This window comes from Panthera uncia, chromosome A2 (assembly GCF_023721935.1).
Source record: "Panthera uncia isolate 11264 chromosome A2, Puncia_PCG_1.0, whole genome shotgun sequence".
Lineage (NCBI taxonomy): Eukaryota > Metazoa > Chordata > Mammalia > Carnivora > Felidae > Panthera > Panthera uncia.
Window position 1 is genome coordinate 49,518,743 of NC_064816.1, and position 20,588 is coordinate 49,539,330.

The window sequence follows — 20,588 nt, forward strand, 5'->3', positions numbered from 1 at the left end:
AAGAAATTATGTCGATGGATGGTACAGACTTGAGAATGCTCTTGACCTCAGCCAAGTCTGGCTCCATCCCATAGTTTCTTTCCTCCCAGCCCCAACACCCCAGCTCCAGAGTTGCTCAAAGCTTCCCCACTTGTTCTTTTTGTTTCTCACTTCTCCTCAGAGAAGTTCTCTTCCTAAGAGAGAAGATTGGTTTGTTTTAGTAGTTTCCCCCGTAGATTTGTATACCCTTGGGGCATCAAATTCTGGGTTCTCTTTACAGTGACTATCCATTTCCTGTGAAAGCTCTCTATGGACTAGAAGAATATAGTAGTCGTGATGGGATCGCCATCAACCTCCTGCCACTGTTGTACTCTCAGGACTTTGCAAAAGATGGGGGTAGAATGACTTCACAGGAATCGGACCAAAAGTCAGTGTACTTTTTCTTTAACTTCTGTTACTGTATTGAATGTTCACGGGATATTCCACACTTGTTGCAATCTTTTGGGAACTTGATGGAAAAGGGTTTCTCCTAAAACAGGTTGTTTTTTCTTAGTCCCTGTGGTTGGGGTCTGCATTGCCTAATGACAGCCAACAGGTACTCTGTGAGGCTATTTTCATTTGTTTCTTTCTCCCTCCCATGAACATACTTGTTTTCCTCCCTCCTTCCATTTTATCTCTGCTTCTCCTGACTCATGGACATTCACTCTATTCAGCCTCTGTCTCCCTCCAGTTTAGTTCATTGTTTATTTACTGAGCACCCATTAAGCTCCTTGTCATATGTTCTAAAAAGTAGACATTTATTTTGGGCAAAACGCTTTAATTATAAGGTGGGGTTCTTTATAAACATGGATTAATATGCCTATAAAATATTGTTTAGAAATTGATTTTTCCTTCCCAGATTGGTGTCTCCATTGTGCCTGGCTCCCTATTTCCGGTTACTGAGGCTTTGTGTGGAGAAACAACATAATGGAAGCTTGGAGGAGATTGATGGTTTATTAGGTATAGGATGAAGTTATCAGATCCTTTCTTCTTTGTAACCTTTCTCTGGTAATCTTAGGGAGGGAGCAAACCAGTACATGGTGTGTAGGGGAAGGAATTTTTGAACTTCACAGAGTAAAATAGCACTAATAATGAAACTGCAAAGATGATATATAAAGATTCCCATCATATTGACAGATGAATCATCATCATAGTTCCTTGTTGCTTTCTGGTCCTTGCATCTAATTTTGTAAAAACTTCTTCATGATATTAAAGATGGCTACATACTAAGGCAGTAATTTTGAGACTGCCCAAAGCTTCACCTTCAAATATAAGTTAAAGGGGAAAATAAGTATAGGAGATGTAACTCTAGGGGTAGCATCCAGGTTCTGTTGACTCGAAATAAAGGGAGTTAATAATGTTTGTTCTCTTTCAGATTGTCCTATATTCCTCACTGACTTGGAGCCTGGAGAGAGGTTGACATCCATGTCTGTTAAAGAGCACTCATTCATGTGTTCACTCATATTTCTTACTCTCAACTGGTTCCGAGAGGTAAACATAGTTACTGGGAATTTCACCTATTGTCTATAATTCTTCTTGAAAGGAAACTATTTCCTGGTTCTCATGGGACTCTCTACAGAAGCGCCTGGCTGGTTCAGCTGGTTCAGTGGGTAGAGGCTATAACTCTTGATCTCAGAGGGGTCATGAGTTCAAGCCCCACATTGGGCATGGAGCCTACTTAAAAAGAAAAAAAATTGGGGCGCCTGGGTGGCGCAGTCGGTTAAGCGTCCGACTTCAGCTCAGGTCACGATCTCGCGGTCCGTGAGTTCGAGCCCCGCGTCGGGCTCTGGGCTGATGGCTCAGAGCCTGGAGCCTGCTTCCGATTCTGTGTCTCCCTCTCTCTCTGCCCCTCCCCCCATTCATGCTCTGTCTCTGTCTCAAAAATAAATAAACGTTAAAAAAAAAAAAAAGAAAAGAAAAAGAAAAAATTACTAGCACTAACCCCTGTGTGCTTCTCCAGCTGTTATGTCCCACTTTTCCCCAATTACATGTACCTTTTGATGTAGCCAGTTCAAAATACTTAGAATTCACTTAATAAGTTGTTCATGCTTTACTACTACAAGCCTTTTTGTTGTATTCTTGCTTTTGACTGGAATAACCTCACCTTCTTCACTGTGAAAATACTGTTCACCCTTGCATAGGTATGTACTTAATGTTTTAATTCAGTGAGATCAAGTGAGTGATGGTGTTCCCCTTCCTTTAGAATATGTTTTGGGGGTGCCTGGGTGGCTCTGTCAGTTGAACGTCCAACTTCGGCTCAGGTCATGATCTCGCAGTCTGTGAGTTCGAGCCCCACGTCGGTCTCTGTGCTGACAGCTCAGAGCCTGGAGCCTGCTTTTAATTCTGTGTGTGTGTGTGTGTGTGTGTGTGTGTGTGTGTGTCTCTCTCTCTCTCTCTCTCTCTCTCTCTCTGCCCCTCCCCCACTCATGCTCTGTCTCTGTCAAAAATAAACAGTAAAAAAAAGATAAAAAAATATGTTGAGTGAAATTCATAATAATGAAATATGAAAATGACAGTAACATATATTTATATCTCACTTCCTTTCTTATGTATATTATTCTGAGAATGTGCACTTAAATTATCTCCTCTTATGATTACATTTCTATTATGATGTAAGCAGGATAGGTGTTGTTATCCTTGTTTCGTACCCGTGGAGTTGCAGATACAAGAGAGTTCAAAGTCAGTAAGTACTCAAGTACTTACATTATGCCAAATGCTGGGCTTATTTCTATATTTACAGTATTAAATCCATATAATAACTGCATTCTCATTTTATAGTTGAATAAATAAAAACTCAGAAAGGCTAATGAGTTGGCCAGGTTCACACAGCTAGCAAGTAGCAAAATAGGACTTGTTTCACCAAAGTGTGTGCTGTCTACTCACTGCTGTTCCACCTTGCTACTTAACTAGAAATCAGTAGAACTAGGATTAGAAGTCAGATCTCCTGTATTGGCCCAGGGCTTTTTTTTTTTCCTTCTCCTCTATAGCACCTTACTGAGAACACTTTTACATTACAGATTAAACTCACAGATACTGCCACTGAATGGCATTTTTTTTAAAAAAAATTTAATGTTTATTTTCAGAGAGAGTGTATGCGAGCAGGGGAGGGGTGGAGAGAGGGAGAGAGAATCCCAAGCAGGCTCTGGGCTGCCAGCACAGAGCCAGTGGGGCTCAAATTTACAAATTCTGAAATAATGACCTGAGCTGAAGTCAAGGGTCGAATGCTTAATTGACCAAGCCATCCAGGCACCCCGGCATTTTTAAGCTCTGGATGAATAATGCAAACAGGGTTAAAACTGCAACCATTCAGGGACACCTGGGTGGCTTAGTCGGTTAAGCGTCCGACTTCGGCTCAGGTCATGGTCTCGTGGTTTGTGAGTTCTAGCCCTGCATCGGGCTGTGTGCTGACAGCTCAAAGCCTGGAGCCTGCTTTGGATTCTGTCTCCTTCTCTCTCTGTGCTCCCCCTCCCCCTGCCCCACTTGTGTTCTCTCTGTCTCTCAAAAATAAATAAATATAAAAAGAAAAAAAAAACTGGAACCATTCAAAGAATGAGAATATAATTTGTCCTTTGCCAGGTTGTAAATGCCTTCTGCCGGCAAACGTCACCTGAGATGAAGGGGAAAGTGCTTACCCGGTTAAAGCATATTGTAGAGCTCCAGAGAATCCTGGAAAAGTACTTAGCAGGTAAGGAAAGTGTCTTACTGTAACCTGGCTAGGATAGCAATGACGAGATAAAGAACTTTACTTTTTTTTTTTTTTTAACGTTTATTTATTTTTGAGACAGAGAGAGGGAGACACGGAATCTGAAACAGGCTCCAGGCTCCGAGCTGTCAGCACAGAGCCCGACGCGGAGCTCGAACTCACGGACCGTGAAATCATGACCTGAGCCGAAGTCGGCCGCTTAACCGACTGAGCCACCCAGGCGCCCCTAAAGAACTTTACTTTTAAGCCAGGCTCAATGATAGCCATCCTCTATTCGTCTGGGACAAGAAATGTATACTCAAAATTAAAAACAAACAAACACACACACACACACACACATATATCTATATATATGCGTATATGTATATATATCCATTTTCCTCCCTTTGTTACCTCCAGTTACCTCTGAGAAATCTGTTTGCTTGAGAAAATGAAAAATAGCATTCGTTGGGCTTTTGTAAAGTAACTTTTCTTCTTTAGAAGTCAAAATTTCAGAGGCATCTAGGTTCAAGCATCCCAACTCTTGATTTCAGCTCAGGTCATGATCCCAAGGTCATGGGATTGAGCCCTGCGTTAGGCTCTACACTGTGTGTGGAGCCTGCTTGAGATTCTCTCCCTCTGACCTCCACTGCTCACACGCACGCTCTCTCTTTCTAGAATAAAATTTAAAAAAATAATAAAAAAGAAGGCAAACTTTCAGTGCCCTTTACTTTCCTAAACATAGTGATAAACCAGGAGTAAAGCTGAAAGACTGGGGCACCTGGGTGGCTCAGTCAGATAAGCATCCGGCTCTTGGTTTCAGCTCAGGTCATGATCTCACAGTTCATGGGCTCTATGCTGACAGTGTGCTACCTGCTTGGGATTCTCTGTCTCTCTCTCTCTCTCTCTCTGCCCCTCCCTTGCACTCTCTCTCTGTCTCTCAAAAATAAATAAAATTTTAAAAAACTTAAAAAATGATACCTCTGACCAATATGTACACTTCTTTTAAAATGCTAGGTAGATGGGTGCCTGGCTGGCTCAGTCAGAAGAGCGTGAGTCATGATCTTGATCTTGATCTTGGGGTCATGAGTTCAACCCCATGTTGGATATAGGAATTACTTAAATAAATAAGTAAACTTAAAAAAATAAAATGCTAGGTAGATTCTCTGGGGAAATCATGGAGTCTCCCTCAGGTCCTCATCTAAATAATTATGTGTAAAACAAACCTCTGTGTGACCTAATTTAAATATATTTAGATTTTAAATAAAGGTTAGTTTATTTTTAGTCCTTATCTGCTTGGATATTTTATATCATTTTATAGAATGGTTTTATGTTAATTGATTATAATCATTTAATATGATACTCCTATAAGACATCTCTGATCATTTTGCTATGCCAAAACAATTAATGTTGGGTAACTTGTATGTATCTTACAAGCATTCAGCCAGTCAGACGATGCATTCTAACAGGGTTATATGATGGGTATACGTTGAGTGTTGTCTCTTCTCTTTTCCAGTCACCCCATACTATGTTCCTCCTCTTGCACACTTTGACTTGGAAACTTTAGATGTAACACCTATTACTGCTGCTGCTATTTCAGCAAAAATCAGAAAACAAGGAAAGATAGGTATGTTCTCTCCATCTTATCCTGTATATCCATAGGAGCCATAATGAATTAACCTAAGAGGTCATATGCACCGAGGCATCATTAACTGGAGAGATGATGTCATTGAATCTTTAATTGGCATGGTTATAAAATGAACTATAATACAGGGTTATGAGATTACCTCCTCTACCCCTAGATAGTCTTCAGCAAGTTGTTTTCTAAAGGCATGATATTTAGCAAACATGGTTATTGATTACTTGAGTTACTTTTCTCTTCTTGAAACAAAAGGAGGAAGGAAACGGAAAGCAGATGGCAGCAAAACATCTTCCTCTGACACACTTTCAAAGGAGGATAGTTCAGAGTGTGTCCCTACACCATCTGATAGAAGCCAGCTGGAAAAGGTACTGGAATGATGGGTATCCATGAAGGTGTGTGACAACCCAGTAAGATTAACAAAAGACCAGCATTATTCTCTGCATTTTACAGAGAGAAATATTAGGGAAAGGAGAGGCAAACGAACTCTCCTAGGCTTTGGGGTGATCCAGTAGCAGAGTTAGGGTTAGACTCTAAGTCTTTATCACTACCACACAGTGTTTTCTAGTTATTTTCTTGAATGTGTCACTCCATTTTTTATACCCCAGCAGTACTTTTAACTCCCTTTTGTGGCATTTATCAAATTCTGTTTTAGGATATGGTTTTAGATATACTGCTTTTAGCCTCTTCCCCACTCTGATCTGAGATTATCAGCTTCTCAATGAATTGAGATAACATGAAATGCTTAGGACAGTTTCTGATAGTTAATAAATAGTAGTTCTTTTTTCCTATAACTTTACCAATCACAGAGTAGGTTATATGTTTATGAAATTGCCTAAACCACATCGATTCCAATTATTTCTGTTTTTTCTGTTTATTGAGTATTTATTATGGATAGCTCCTATAATCTAAAAACCCAAGATTAGTAGTAGTATCTACATTTAGTAGGTAAGGAAACTAAGACCCAGAGAGAGTAAGTGACTTGTCCAAATTCACACAGTTAATAAGTGATTGAGCAAGGATTTGAACGCAGACCTGTCTGGTGCCGAAGCTCATCATTTTCTGTACCATGCCATGACACCTTGGTTTGTCTAGTAGTTCATACCCAAGTAGAAACCAACAAAGGGTCTTAATAGGTGACCCCTATCCCAGTCTTAAATTAGGTGCTTTTGTCTTAGGAATATTTAGGGACTTTGGTGAAAGGAGAATGGTGATATGCTGAAAAAGTAATTTTTGCACAAAATGAATGCATAATTGCATTTTGAAGTCCTCATGAAAAATCAGGTTAATATAGAAGCTTTATTTATTCTGTTGGTTTGCTGCTACTTTTTCCCCAGGAGTTCAAAGGGAAGGAAGAAAAGCCATCAGTGTCACTACAGAATTACCGTTTTTTTTTCCGAGAACTGGACATTGAGGTCTTCTCTATCCTGCATTGTGGGCTTGTGACCAAGTTCATCTTTGATACTGAAATGCACACTGAAGTAAGTGACAGAGCTGAAATCCTAGAATTTAATCTTCTTTCAGAAAATTTCTCATCTCTACTCTTATTTTAATAAGAGTACTATGCACTGAGAGAAGTTAGACTCTGGCTTCCAGAGGTTTTATATGTAGTGAAAGTAATTTCGAATAATCATCCTCATAATTTTTTTTAACATAAACAATTTTATTTAATTTTTTAAAATGTTTATGTATTTTTGAAAGAGAGAGAGCATGAGTGGGGAAGGAGCAGAGAGAGGGCGGGAGACACAGAATCTGAAGCAGACTCCAGGCCCTGAGCTGTCTGCTCAAAGCCCGACGTGGGGCTCAAACTCATGAACCGTGAGATCATGACCTGAGCTGGTCGGACGCTTAACTGACTGAGCCACCCAGGTGCCCTGAGAGAATAAGACTCTTAAGCAGACTCTGTACTCAGTCCAGAGCTTAACACGGGGTTCAGTTCCACCACCCTGGGATCATGACCTAAGCTGAAATCAAGAGTTGGATGCTCAACCGACTGAGCCACTCAGGCACCTGTTTATTTATTTTTAAAGTAAACTCGGGGCGCCTGGGTGGCTCAGTTGGTTAAGCGTCCAACTTCGGCTCAGGTCATGATCTCACGGTTCATGAGTTCGAGCCCCGCGTCAGGCTCTGTGCTGACAACTCAGGACTTGGAGCCTGCTTCTGATTCTGTGCCTCCCTCCCCTGCTCACACTCTGTCTCTCTCTCAAAATAAATAAAGATTAAAAAAAATTTTTTTTTTTAATAAAAAATAAAAAAAATAAACTCTAGGCCCAATGTGGGGCTTGAACTCATGATCAGAGATCAAGAGTCACATGCTGTACCAACTGAGCCAGCCAGGCACCCCCTTCATCATCTAGATGTTTATAAATCTAAGTTTTTTACAATGTGTTAGGTAATTATGAAAAATCATGCCAAAGAGATGATCCTTATCCTAGGTTACAAATAATAAGCTTTTTAGATTATTCTTGGAGAGCAGCACTGTTCTGGTTTATAGAGGTTAATGCTGTTTTCACTCTTTCATGACATTTGTTCAGCCTCCATCAGAATGCTTATCAAGGTTTTTTTTGTGTTTGCCACTAATCTAGATGTTGGCAATTCAGTAGAGCATACAGCATAATGCTAGCCTTCAAATAGCTCACAATCTAATAAGGGAAGCACACATAGTTAGCAGTGTCTGCTATATTGATGGTCTGAACCAAGTACCAGTGAAACTCTGAGGAGAGAATGCTATTTATAGTGAAGTGGGAAGTAGAGGACATTTTCACGGAAAAGGTAACTTTTGATAAGGGATTTCACCAGAGTAGTTTCTCCAGGTTCAGAAAAAGAGGGGTTTAATTGGTTAAGTGTCTGACTCTTGGTTTTGGCTCAGGTCAGGAGTTAGGCTCTGCACTGACAGCACAGAGCTTGCTTAGGATTCTCTTTCTTCCTCTCTTTCTGCCCCTCCCCTGCTCACACTTATGTGCTCTCTTGCTGTCTCTCAAAATAAATAATAAAAACTTAAAAAAATAAAACAAGTAAAAAGAGGAATATCATGAAATTTTTTACCATAGGTTTTTAGAAAAATGTATACTCCTTTAAAGTAGAGATAGGATCACCCCTTCCCAACCCCAGTCTTTGTACATCAGCTTGGAGATTCTCCATAAAAGTATATTGAACGAATAGTTTGAAGTGAGACTATATTTGGCTCATTCTGCTTCTGGTAGTGTAATACACTTATAGGGATCCTGTCCAGAGTTAGTAGTAGCAGAACATTAGCAGAAAGAAAATATGGAAGGAAGTAAACAGAGAAAAATGAAATTCCCTTGAATTAGTCATTTTTTGCCCCAGGTACTTAGGAAATGTACCTCGAGGCCACAACTGGAAGGATACACAGAGACATTTACTTCTAAAGAAAAAGTATGTCTTCTAAAACTGTGCTCGCTTGGATTCTTACTTTAATAATTTGAAATTTGTTTTACTTTGGGAATTCTTGACTTTATGATTTGTTGACAGAGCACAACAGCCATTTATATGAGGTAGGGAAATTTACCCCTTTTTTGGGAATGGTCAGATTCTTCACCCATTGGGAAGAGTAAACATGAAATGTGCTCCCCAGAAAAGATGGCTAGGACATGCTCGGAATTATCCTCTCTTTTCTCCTTATGACAGGCTACAGAAGTTGTGCAACTTCAGCCCCCTGAGCTACTTTTCTTGCTGGAAGATCTCTCCCAGAAGCTGGAGAATATGCTGATACCTTCTGTTGCCAGGAGAATCCCCTTCCTCAAGGTCCGTATAGGCAGAAGCACAGGCCCTGGCCTTAATGAATTTGGCAACAAGGAGATCTTAGTGAATAAGTTGTCACTTTCTCTGGCATTGTGTTTGGGTCATTGGGTACCATGACTGGCAGCCTCATTTCCAGACCATTCACCTTGATTTAGAAAGGAACTCTGAAACAAATCAAAAAAGTCACCTCAAACAAGATACATATTTCTAAATGCCTGGAGCATTCCTGAATCCTTTTCTTTACTTAGGTTTTGTTTTAAAAGCCTCCCAAACTAAGCCCGTGCCCAAGCCTTCAATGTAGTAGTTGGCTATCTAGAGAAACCCAGAACCTCACATGTGTATATAATGTACAGATGTGCACAAAGCATCTGATAAAGCAGTTGGGTGATGCAAACAACAAAACATGAAAGGTTTAGGTGTAAACATTTAAACTTAATATATCCAGTTATTTGATTCATTTTTGTACCATTTACTATTTAATGGTCTTTTCAGCCTAAGTGATTTCTATTTTTATGTGAGCTTTATCTCAGTAATTATGGGTCTATTCTTTGCAAACAATTTGTATTCTACAAAAGCCAATGTAATTTGAAGATGGGACAAGATCTCTTTGTCCAAAAAGAGTTTTGGGCACATAACCACTTTCTTCTGTCCACTTCTACCTCGTGACGTAAGTCTGAGTAAACTCCTTAACAAATTCGTAGTTTCAGAGAAGCTATCCAGCAGTTTCTTCCCCAGTAACTCTGAATTTATTATAGAGTAAAGGACACCGAAATATTGGATTCTCACATCTCCATCAGAGATCTGCCCAACAAATTGTTCATAGTGTTGTTCAACTGCTGACTCCAATGTGTAACCATCTGGAGAACATTCACAACTATTTTCAGGTCAGCAGCCTATCTTATTATTATAGAAATTTAGAAATTACAAAGTGAACAAGAGATTTCATTTTTGGTTGAAAAATACTGAAGGAAAATGAGGGCAATTGCTGAAACAACTGTCCTAAAAACATTTTTCCCTTTTAGTGCTTATCTGCTGAGAATCAAAGTGTAGTTGATGGACCAGGAATGAAAGTTCAGGAGTACCACATAATGTCTTCATGCTATCAGAGGCTACTGCAGATTTTTCATGCTCTTTTTGCTTGGTGAGTAAGTGGCAGATACAGTAGGTGAAAATAATTAAGTATATACTTGCTTTTACTTGACAGTCACCAAGGCACTGAGGTAGAGAAAATAAGGGAAAGCGTCTGTAAGTCTTATATAAATATGGTACTTGTTCTCTTTGGAGTGTTTTTGTCTGTATCATTTCATTTGATCTTGTACCCTCTGTATCTTATGCGACCAGTGTTATAACTCATTTGAAAATTAGGTGGGGGTGTCTGGGTGGCACAGTTAGTTAAGCGACTGACTTCAGCTCAGGTCATGATGTCGCGGTCCGTGAGTTTGAGCCCCGTATCAGGCTCTGTGCTAACAGCTCAGAGCCTGGAGCCTGCTTTGGATACTGTGTCTCCCTCTGTCTCTCTCTCTGCTTCTCCCCTGCTTGTGTTCTCTTTCTGTCTCTCAAAAATAAATAAATGTTAAAAAATTAAAAAAAAAAAGAAAAAATTAGGTGACTTGATATTGTAACAAATCTGGGCATCTGATTCTTAGCTAGGTTTGCTATGGCAGGTTTTCTGTAATGATGCTGGAGAGATTGTTAACTTAAGAAGTTGTTACTGGGGTGGGTGGAGGGGTGCACCTGGGTGGCTAAGTTGGTTAAGTGTCTAACTTTTGATTTCGGCTCAGGTCATGATCTCACAGTTTGTGAGATTGAGCCCTGTGTTGGCACAAAGCCCACTTGGGATTCTCTGTCTCTGTCTCTCTCTCTCTCTGACCCTCCCTCTTGTGTGCTCATTCTCTCTCTCCCAAAATGAATAATGACATTAAAAAAAAAAGTTGTTACTGGGGCACCTAGCTGGGTCAGTTGGTGGAGCTTGCAACTCTTGATCTCAGGGCCATGAGTTGATCTCAGAACCCCACGTTGGGTGTAGAGATTACTTAAAAATAAAAATCTTAAAAAGAAAAAAATTGTTGGGGCACCTGGGTGGTGTAGTCGGTTAAGCGTCTGACTCCTGATCTCAGCTCAGGTCATGATCTCATTGTTTGGGAGTTCAAGCCCCACATAAGAATCTGCACTGATGGCTTGGAGCCTGCTTGGGATTCTCTTTCCCCTTTTCTCTGCCCCTCCTCTGTGCAGGCCCACACATACACACACACACACACACACACACACACACACACACACACACTCTCACTCTCTCTCTCTCTCTCTCTCTCTCTCTCTCTCTATCAAAATAAATAATAAATAAAACTTTAAAAATAAAGTTGTTACTAAACAACTTGTAGATAAATTCCAGGTTATATGTTAAAGAGCTGAATACATTTTGAGCTGGGGTATTTAGAGATACTTTGTGGAAGGAATGGGACTTCATGGGACCCTGAAGAATAGATGGCCTTTGGGAGGTAAAGGAATGGGCTGCAAGGCATGGCATGGATGAAAGTAGAAATGAAGAAGACACATCTCTTAATTGCTTTTGCTCCTCGGGGCTGGGCCCTGGCTCCTCTCTTCTCATATAGAGGCTTTCTGGGCAGCCTCACCCAAGCTTAAATTTGTGCTGAAATTTATCTTCTGAGCTATAAGCATTTATATCCAACTGCCTACTCAATGCTTCCTTAGATATGTCGATGACACCTCAGACACATCACATCCAAAATGAAATTTATCATCTTCACCACTGCTCCTTCGGCCTTGCCCAGCTATGTAGATGGCACCGCCAGTTGTCTGAACCAGAAACCAGAAGTTACTCTTTGTTCCTGTCTCTTCCACATTGGGTCACCAAATCCTGTTAATTTTATCTTTTAAATAACATCTAAATAGCCATCTAGCTATCTGTTCCTCTCCTTCTGCACTGCTTTGAGACTCACATCATCTCTCACCTGGACTAGTTTCACAGTTGGTCTCTGCTTCCATTTGCCCTCGCTCAGTCCTTTTGTTCACACATCAGAGTGGTCTTTCCTGTGTAAACCCAACCTTATTCTATCCCAACTTTGGTTCTGGTTGTCCTTAGATTTTTCTTGAGTGCAAACACTTTTACCTTATTTCTAAGGCATCTTATTATCTGATTCCTGCTCTTCCACTCATTGTTTTACACTCTGCCCTCCAGCTATATGGAACTAATTTCAGCACCTTATATTACTTTCACCTGGAAGACTTCACGCATACTCATCCTTCTACAAGGATCCCTATCTACCTTGATCACCAGTCTTTTCTAATTCATCTCTGAGATCTGGATTTATTTTTTATTTTTTATTTTTTATTTTTTTTTAGTTTTTTAAAAATATTTATTTATTTTTGAGACAGAGAGAGAGCATGAATGGGGGAGGGTCAGAGAGAGAGGGAGACACAGAATCTGAAACAGGCTCCAGGCTCTGAGCTGTCAGCACAGAGCCCGACGCGGGGCTCGAACTCATGGACCGCGAGATCATGACCTGAGCCAAAGTCGGACGCTTAACCGACTGAGCCACCCAGGCGCCCCTGAGATCTGGATTTAAACTTCATTTCCTCAGAACCGTCGTCTCAACCCCTAGGACAAGTAAGCCTCCTTCCTCCCTCTCTAACCCCTAATTTTTTCCTAATTCTCTGGTATTCTCAGGGCCCTGGCTGGCTCAGGCTGTGGAGCATGTGGCACTTGATCTCAGGGTCATGAGTTCAAGCCCCATATTGGGTGTAGAGGTTATAAATAAATAAACTTAAAAAAAATACTCTGGTATCCTCTTATGGTAAAATTTAGCACATTTTATTGTAATTGCTTGTTAATCTGTCTTCCTTGCTAGACCATGAGCTCCTTGGGAGCTGAAACCAATCATTATTATATCCTCAGTACTTAAGAACAGTGCCTGACAAAAGATTTGAACAGATGCTTCATCAAGGATATGTATGGGTGGCAAATAAGTAATGCAAAAATATTCAATAGTATTAGTTATTAAGGAATTCCAAGTTGGGGCTCCTGGGTGGCTCAGTCGGTTGAGCATCTGACTTTGGTTAAGGTCATGGTCTCGCAGTCTGTGAGTTTGAGCCCCTCATCAGGCTCCATGCTGACAGCTCAGAGCCTGGAGCCTGCTTCCGATTCTGTGTCTCCCTCTCTCTCTGCCCCTACCCTGCTCATGTTCTGTCTCTCTCTGTCAAAAATAAATAAACATTAAAAAAAAAAAAAAAAAAGGAATTCCAAGTTAAAATTACAGCACAGCTGAATTAAAAAGACTTACAGTATTAGTGAGGACATGGGGTAACTAGAACTCTGACATGTTGCTGGTGGAAAAGTAAAATGGTGCACCCAATTTTGAAACAGTTTTGTAGTTCCTTAAAAAGTTAGATGTATGGGAATGCAAGCTGGTGCAGCCACTCTGGAAAACAGTATGGAGGTTCCTCAAAAAACTGAAAATAGAACTACCCTACAACCCAGCAGTTGTGCTATTAGGCATTTATCCAAGGGATACAGGTGTGCTGTTTCGAAGGGGCACATGCACCCCCATGTTTATAGCAGCACTGTCAACAATAGCCAAAGTATGGAAAGAGCCCAAATGTCCATCGATGGATGAATGGATAAAGAAGATGTGGTGTGTATGTGTATATATATATATATATATATATATATATATGTATGTATGTATATATATACATACACACACACATACATACACAATGGAGTATTGCTTGGCAATCAAAAAGAATGAAATCTTGCCATTTGCAACTATGTGGATGAAACTGGAGGGTATTATGCTAAGTGAAATTAGTCAGAGAAAGACAATCATATGACTTCACTCATATGAGGACTTTAAGAGACAAAACAGATGAACATAAGGGAAGGGAAACAAAAATATAAAAACAGGGAGGGGGACAAAACAAGAGACTCATAAATATGGAAAACAAACAGGGTTACGGGAGGGGTTAGGTTGGGGTTGGGGAATGGGCTAAGTGGGTAAGGGGCACTTAGGAATCTACTCCTGAAATCATTATTGCACTATATGCTAATTTGGATGTAAATTTAAAAAAATAAAACAAGTTATATATATATATTAAAAAAAAAGATATACACCTACCACAAAACCCAGCCATTCTACTGCTAGGTATTTACTCAAGAGAAATGAAAGCATATGTCTAATCTACACGAAATCTTGTGTACAAATGTTTATAGCAACTTTATTTGTGATAGCCCCAAACTAGACACAAATGTGCACCAACTGGTAAATGGATAAACAAATTTTCATATGATGGAATACTACACACAACAACATAGATGAAAAAAAAAGAATTCTACTGAATAGAAAGCAAGACATAAGAGTATATAACATTTGATTCCATTTATATAGAACTCTAAGGAAAAGCATATAATCTTGTAGTGACAGAAACAGATCAATGGTTGCCTATTGCCGGGTGGGGGGATGGAGTGAAGGATGGATTTCAAAGGAATATAAGTAAACTCCTGGGGGTAATGGATATGTTTCCCCCCCTCCTTTTTTTTAAGAGACGACGTGAGTTGGGGAAGGGGCAGAGAGAGAATCTCAAGCAGGTTCTACGCTCAGCATGGAGCCTAATACAGGCCTCGATCCCATAATCCTGGGATCACGACCTGAGCCAAATTCAAGAGTCGGACGCTCAACCGACTGAGCCACCCAGGTGCCCTGTTCATTATTTTCATTGTAGTGTTGGTTTCATGGGTTTATATATGTCACCTGAGCAAACTGATCAACATTTTACATACATGCAATTTATCGGATATCAGGTCTATCTCAATAAGCTGTTACCCCCCCAAAACTTGACCTATGATAGGCCCTCAGAATACATTTGTTGCAAGACAGAAGGACTACCACTCGTGATGTGGAGATGTTCCTAGAGGAGTAGAAGATCTAGGGGTTCAGATCGTGCTGGGTCTTAAAGGTCAGAAGAATTTGAATGCTGTACAGAGAAGCAATTTTAGTTTTATGATCAGAGCAAGGATATAATGAAATCACTGTTTTAGAAAAATCCTTTTGGCAGCAGTGTGCAAGACAGATTGGAAAGGGATGCAGAAAGATCAATCAAAAGGTGTCTGATCTACATATGTGATGATAAGGGCCTGCTTTAGAGGGTGGCCTAGGCTTGGGAAGGAAGGGACAGTAGGAGATAATCTGAAGATAGAATTGTCAAGACTTCTAGAAGAAGGAGTAATTGTTTTTGTTTTTGTTTTTTGATAAAGAGGGCACAGGTGAGTGAGGGGCAGAGAGAGAGAATCCCAGGAGAGGCGGGGGAGGGAGGGAGGGAGGGAGGGAGGGAGAGAAAGAAAAGAAAAGAAAAGAAAGAAAGAAAAGTGGGAGAGAAAGAGAGAGAGAGAGAGGAAGGAAGGAAGGAAGGAAGGAAGGAAGGAAGGAAGAAAGAAAGAAAAGAAAGAAAGAAAAGCAGGGCTCATCCAAAGTGGCATTCGTGATTTTACCTGAAGTGTGTGGCTCATGTTCACCCAAAGCAGGGCTTGAGCTCACTCAAACCGTGATATTATGACCTGAGCCAAAGTCAGATACTTAATGACTGAGCCATCCAGGCGCCCCAAGGAGTAAGTTTTTTATTGAGCACTTCTGTGGATTTGATACTGATTTAACAGTTGACCAAGTTATTCCTGGTTTTTCTGGGGAGGAAGGGTGAGACTTTCTCTAAAGTGTAAGGTATGAAGGAGAGCTTTTTTTTTTTTTTTTTTTTTTTCTTGAAAATGAAGGGGGCACCTGGGTGGCTCAGTCTCCAACTTCTGTTCAGGTCATGATGTTGCATTTTGTGGGTTTGAGCCCAGCGTCGAGCTCTGTGCTGACAGGTGAGAGCCGGGAGCCTACTTCACATTCTGTGTCTCCCTTTCTCTCTTCCCCTCCCCTGCTCATGCTGTGTCTCTCTTTCAAAAATAATTACTAAAAAAAGTTTTTAAAAAGAAAAAAACCTAGGAGGACTGTTGGGTCCTTAAGGCAAGACTGTTCTAGGTGCACTTTAATTTGTAATATGAGGTTCAGAGCTGTGACTGAATTGGTCACCTGGGTACTTTCAGTGCTCTAGTTCTCCATTTTCTCCATTAACTTGTTGATGGTATAGCCTGGAAGCCAGGATTCTCAAATGCTGTCCAAGCAATCTTCCTAAAACTAAGCTCAACCGTCTTACCTTGACTTTCCCTTAGGAATGGATTTTTTCAGCCTCATTGTGTTCATTTACTGTACTCAGCCCTTGAGGTCCTTACTAACCGACTGAAGCAAGGAGAACCTGACCAGGCCTTGGAGGAATTGCTCAGGTGGGTCAGACTACATATTACGGAGTGTTGTCCCAAGAAACTCCTAGAACAAGGTTAGCAATATTTTTTGGAAACCACTTGGGTGTCTCCCAGTAGTCGTGAGAGAAATCGGTGTTTTCAGCTGCTTTTCCTCAGTTATATGAACTTCGTCACGTACGTATTCAGATAAACCCTGAAACATTAGAAACTGTTGAACAGTCCTACTAAATCTTTGTGCATCCTTCATCCCCAAAGTTTGCCTTTTCAGGTAATGATCTTGAAAACACTAGTAATCTGTAGTGAACTCTTGATTATCCAGGAACCTACTCTGTCTTTTAGTACGGTAGGGTAGTTAGGTAGCAGTAGTTACCACTGATCTTCTCTCCATCTTGGAAGAAGAGAAGCCTAGGCGGAGGGCAGGCAGTGGAGGAAGGAGGTGAGGAGATCTAAGAAGCATGGCTCCCAGCATCCTATCCCAGCTTCTCCCCGAGTAATTTGGTGTTTCTCTAACCTACTCTATGCTGTCTTTGGGTCTGCAGTCATTATTTATCATCCCTATCAGGCAAGACCTTACTTTGTTTTAAATATAGTGCTTTTAAATTTGTTTGACTTCCTTTCCATAGTCAATCAGAGAGTTGACTGTAGTTTTATTTCAACTACAGTTTTGAATTAATTTGAATTAATTGTGACTCCCTATCTCCCATTATTTCAGTACAATGAAAACTGACCATATATGGCACGCTTATTTAAAAGCTCTGCTTTCTCTGCCTTATAATTTCCTTTCTCTTGTCCCTATAAATGTAGAATTTAAGCCTTATTCTCATTGTGTTGCCCTAGGCCTTAAAGAGCAAATAATTTGTCCGGGGTTGCTCATACAAGCATGGCATAGACTCCTATTTGGGTCTCTGGTGTATGTGACTCTTCAAGGCCAGCATTCCATCCACTGGGCTCTGTTCTGCCCTGGCTTTCTTCATACAAGGTTACAGTTCCCTATCAGGGTCCTGAAAGGTGATGGCCACAAAAGCACCTGAAAATGATTAGACCATTAAATACATAAGTGGACTTGAACAACTCATGAATTTAGACATATCTGTAATATTTGTGGTATCTTTTTTGTTTTGTTGTCTCCTTTACAGCCAGAGCTTCAATTACTTGCAGAATTTCTCTCACAGCATTCCCAGTTTCCAGTGTGCTCTTTATCTCATCAGACTTTTGATGGTCATTTTGGAGAAATCTACAGCTACTAAGAACAAAGAAAAAATTGGTGATGGACTCAGCTCATCTTTTTTTTTTTTTTTCCACAAATAGGATTAATAATTAAAGTTTGTAAACTTAGTGCTTCTTAGGAACTTGTACGTTTTACATGTAAATCCCCCCCATAACTGTGGGTGTGCCCTCTTGCTATATCAAGGAACTATGATTGATCTCTGCTGACATTGCTTAGTCTGATTGGGTTAGTTCAGTTGGCTAGGTAATTTTCTGTTTGCCTTCTGTTTATTCATGTCTTTTTTTTTTTGGTAAATCATCTGAGATATTTGACAAAAAGAGATACAAACTACAAGGTAAATAAAATGGGTGGGAGAAGGAGAACAAATCAAGATTAAGTTTAAAGAAAAGCTGAGCCCCATTCCTAATCTTTATCTTTGGTCATAGCTCTTAGAATGCAGCTCATTGATTTATACATCCTAATTGGCAGTACAGACAGAACACCAGAAGAAAATGCAAAACAAACCTTTTATTACTTCCTGTTAATTTCAAGGGGAGCGTTTGGTGTGAATCTGAGGTTGCCATGGCTTATTGGTCTGCCCAGGAGGAATAAGATTGGTTTTCCTACTGCTCAGCAGTGTGTGTCTATTCAGTTTATGTTTGTGTGTGTCAGGACAGGGTAAGAGGGCGGAATGTGTTGAGTCTTAGGTTTATTTCTGGTAGAAGGACCACTGGAGCAGGAACCCATGGCAGCTTTTTTCAAATTGTCTGTTAGACTAGGAACTTCATAGTAAATATAAAAAAAAATAATAATAATCCTTTTGGGGTGCCTGTGTGTCTCAGTTGGTTAAGTGTATGACTTTGGCTCAGGTCATGATCTCACAGTTCATGAATTCGAGCCCCACATGGGTCTCTCTGCTGTCAGCATAGAGTCCCGTTCTGATCCTCTATCTCCCTCCCTCTCTGCTGCTCCCCCTGCTCACAATCTTTCTCTCTCTCTCTTTCTCTCTCTCTCTTTCTCTCTCTCTCTTTCTCTCTCTCTCTCTCTCTCTCTCAAAAGTAAAGTAAATAATAATAATCCTTTTGATCATTAATCACCCCCCAAAAGACTGGAAAACAAGAGTTTGGTCAATTTTCCATGCGTGAAATGCGTTTGTCTTGTTTCTCCAACAGCTTCATTAGCCAAACAGTTCCTCTGTCGGGTATGGCCAAGTGGGGAGAAAGAGAAGAGCAGCATCTCTACTGAGCAGCTCCATACTTTGCTCAGGTGAGAGCCTCGGTTTCTTTACATGAGCCAAATAGTCCATTTTGTCACTGTTGGGATCTCTTGCCTGGTCAAAGACTGAGGAATTACTGTGGTTAGGGGGAACTTGGAAACCATGAAGTAGGTTTGAAATTAACAAAAAGTTGGATAATTGTATCATACAGCTGAAACTAATGTGACATGATATGTTGATTATACTTGAAAAATAAAATAATTAACAATTTGGAATATGTAGATTGTAAGATCCTCTAGTTCTGTTTTATATTGTCAGCTAGTTCCTTATTATTAAATTATAGAGGAGAAAAGGGAGGAGTCTGTAGTTGTATTGTGCCTTGTTAACCAGAGTTTTGTAATTTTTTTTTAAGTTTATTTATTTATTTTGAGAGAGAGAAAGAGTGCATGAGTAGGGGAGAGGCAGAGAGAATCCCAAGCAGACTCTACACTGTCAACAGGGAGCTGGATGCGGAGCTCAATCTCACAAACTGTGAAATCATGACCTGAGACACAGTCAAGAGTTGGACACTTAACCGATCGAGCCACCCAGGCGTCCCCAGTTATGTCGTTATGTATTGCCTACCATATCCAAGACTCACCCATCACTTCCAAAGTGTCTAACTGTATTTCCAATTAAAACATCATTTCCTTTACCTCCTGACAATTGTCTGGAATTTTCATCTTATTAAGAATAAATGCTAGGGGTGCCTGGGTGGCTCGGTTAAGTGTCCCACTTTGGCTTAGGTCATGATCTCAACAGTTTGTGGGTTCAAGCCTCATGTCAGGCACTGCTGAGAACTCTGAGCCTGGAGCCTGCTTCAGATTCTCTGTCTTTCTCTCTTCCCCTCCCCCAATCATATTCTGTCTCTCTCAAAAATAAATATTAAAAAAATTTTTATTTAAAGAATAAATGCTAGTAGTTATTGTAAAGCTCAATAGCTGGTGATATCTCAAGAAGGAAATCTTGATTTAGGAATTCTGTAACATGTATTCATACTCCTATTGCTCTCAATGCAGCATCTACCTGGAGCATACAGACAGTGTTCTGAAGGCCATAGAGGAGATTGCTGGGGTTGGTGTCCCAGAACTGATCAGTTCTCCTAAAGATGGATCTTCCTCCACATTCCCCACCCTAACCAGGTAAAGGAGTTCTCTCTTCCAGTTCTTTCCCTAAGTTAGAATCACATTGTCCAATGTATGTGGTTTCCAAATAACTACCTTACCCTTCATCTAATTCTATTACAGATGGTAGGTACAGTAATTCATTCAACACATAGAACGTATACTGTGCATTCTTTCCAAGGGGTTCTCAATCAACCCATGTGAAAGGACCTTAGTGACGAATGAATTTTCAGTAGAGTCTTCAAAGACAGTAAATATTTAGTCACCAAATGTGTCTTGTTAGTACTTTCATCCTTTAAAAGTGAGACTAATATTTTAACCACCTTTAGGATAAAATGATTATAGTATCCAATCATGTGTACATCTCAGTGGGTTTTTTGTCTCATACAAAGTTTATAAATTACTTTCACATTCTTTATGTCATTTAATCCTTTCATCGATTCTGTGAGTAGGTATCATTATTCCTGTTGTACTGATGAGGAAAATGAGCGTTAGAGAGGGAACTTACTCAGACTTACACATGCAGTAATTATGGAACTAGGAACTTGAATTCAGATCTTTTTACCACCACTTCATGGCTCTTTCC

General features: G+C 40.2%; 1 protein-coding gene across 2 annotated transcripts in view; it reads left to right on the forward strand.

Annotated features, from left to right (window-relative positions):
- The window catches only part of FANCD2 (FA complementation group D2), a 62,681-nt gene that overhangs the window by 32,271 nt on the left and 9,822 nt on the right, over positions 1-20,588 (forward strand). For both annotated transcript variants that reach the window (XM_049640988.1, XM_049640989.1), the window contains 14 exons: positions 260-406; positions 878-978; positions 1,394-1,509; positions 3,595-3,703; positions 5,217-5,327; positions 5,595-5,707; positions 6,677-6,820; positions 8,988-9,104; positions 9,857-9,985; positions 10,124-10,242; positions 16,327-16,437; positions 17,553-17,680; positions 18,796-18,889; positions 19,898-20,020. In XM_049640988.1, the coding sequence (XP_049496945.1) occupies positions 260-406; positions 878-978; positions 1,394-1,509; positions 3,595-3,703; positions 5,217-5,327; positions 5,595-5,707; positions 6,677-6,820; positions 8,988-9,104; positions 9,857-9,985; positions 10,124-10,242; positions 16,327-16,437; positions 17,553-17,680; positions 18,796-18,889; positions 19,898-20,020 (1,662 nt within the window). The remainder of the gene's footprint in view (positions 1-259; positions 407-877; positions 979-1,393; positions 1,510-3,594; positions 3,704-5,216; positions 5,328-5,594; positions 5,708-6,676; positions 6,821-8,987; positions 9,105-9,856; positions 9,986-10,123; positions 10,243-16,326; positions 16,438-17,552; positions 17,681-18,795; positions 18,890-19,897; positions 20,021-20,588) is intronic.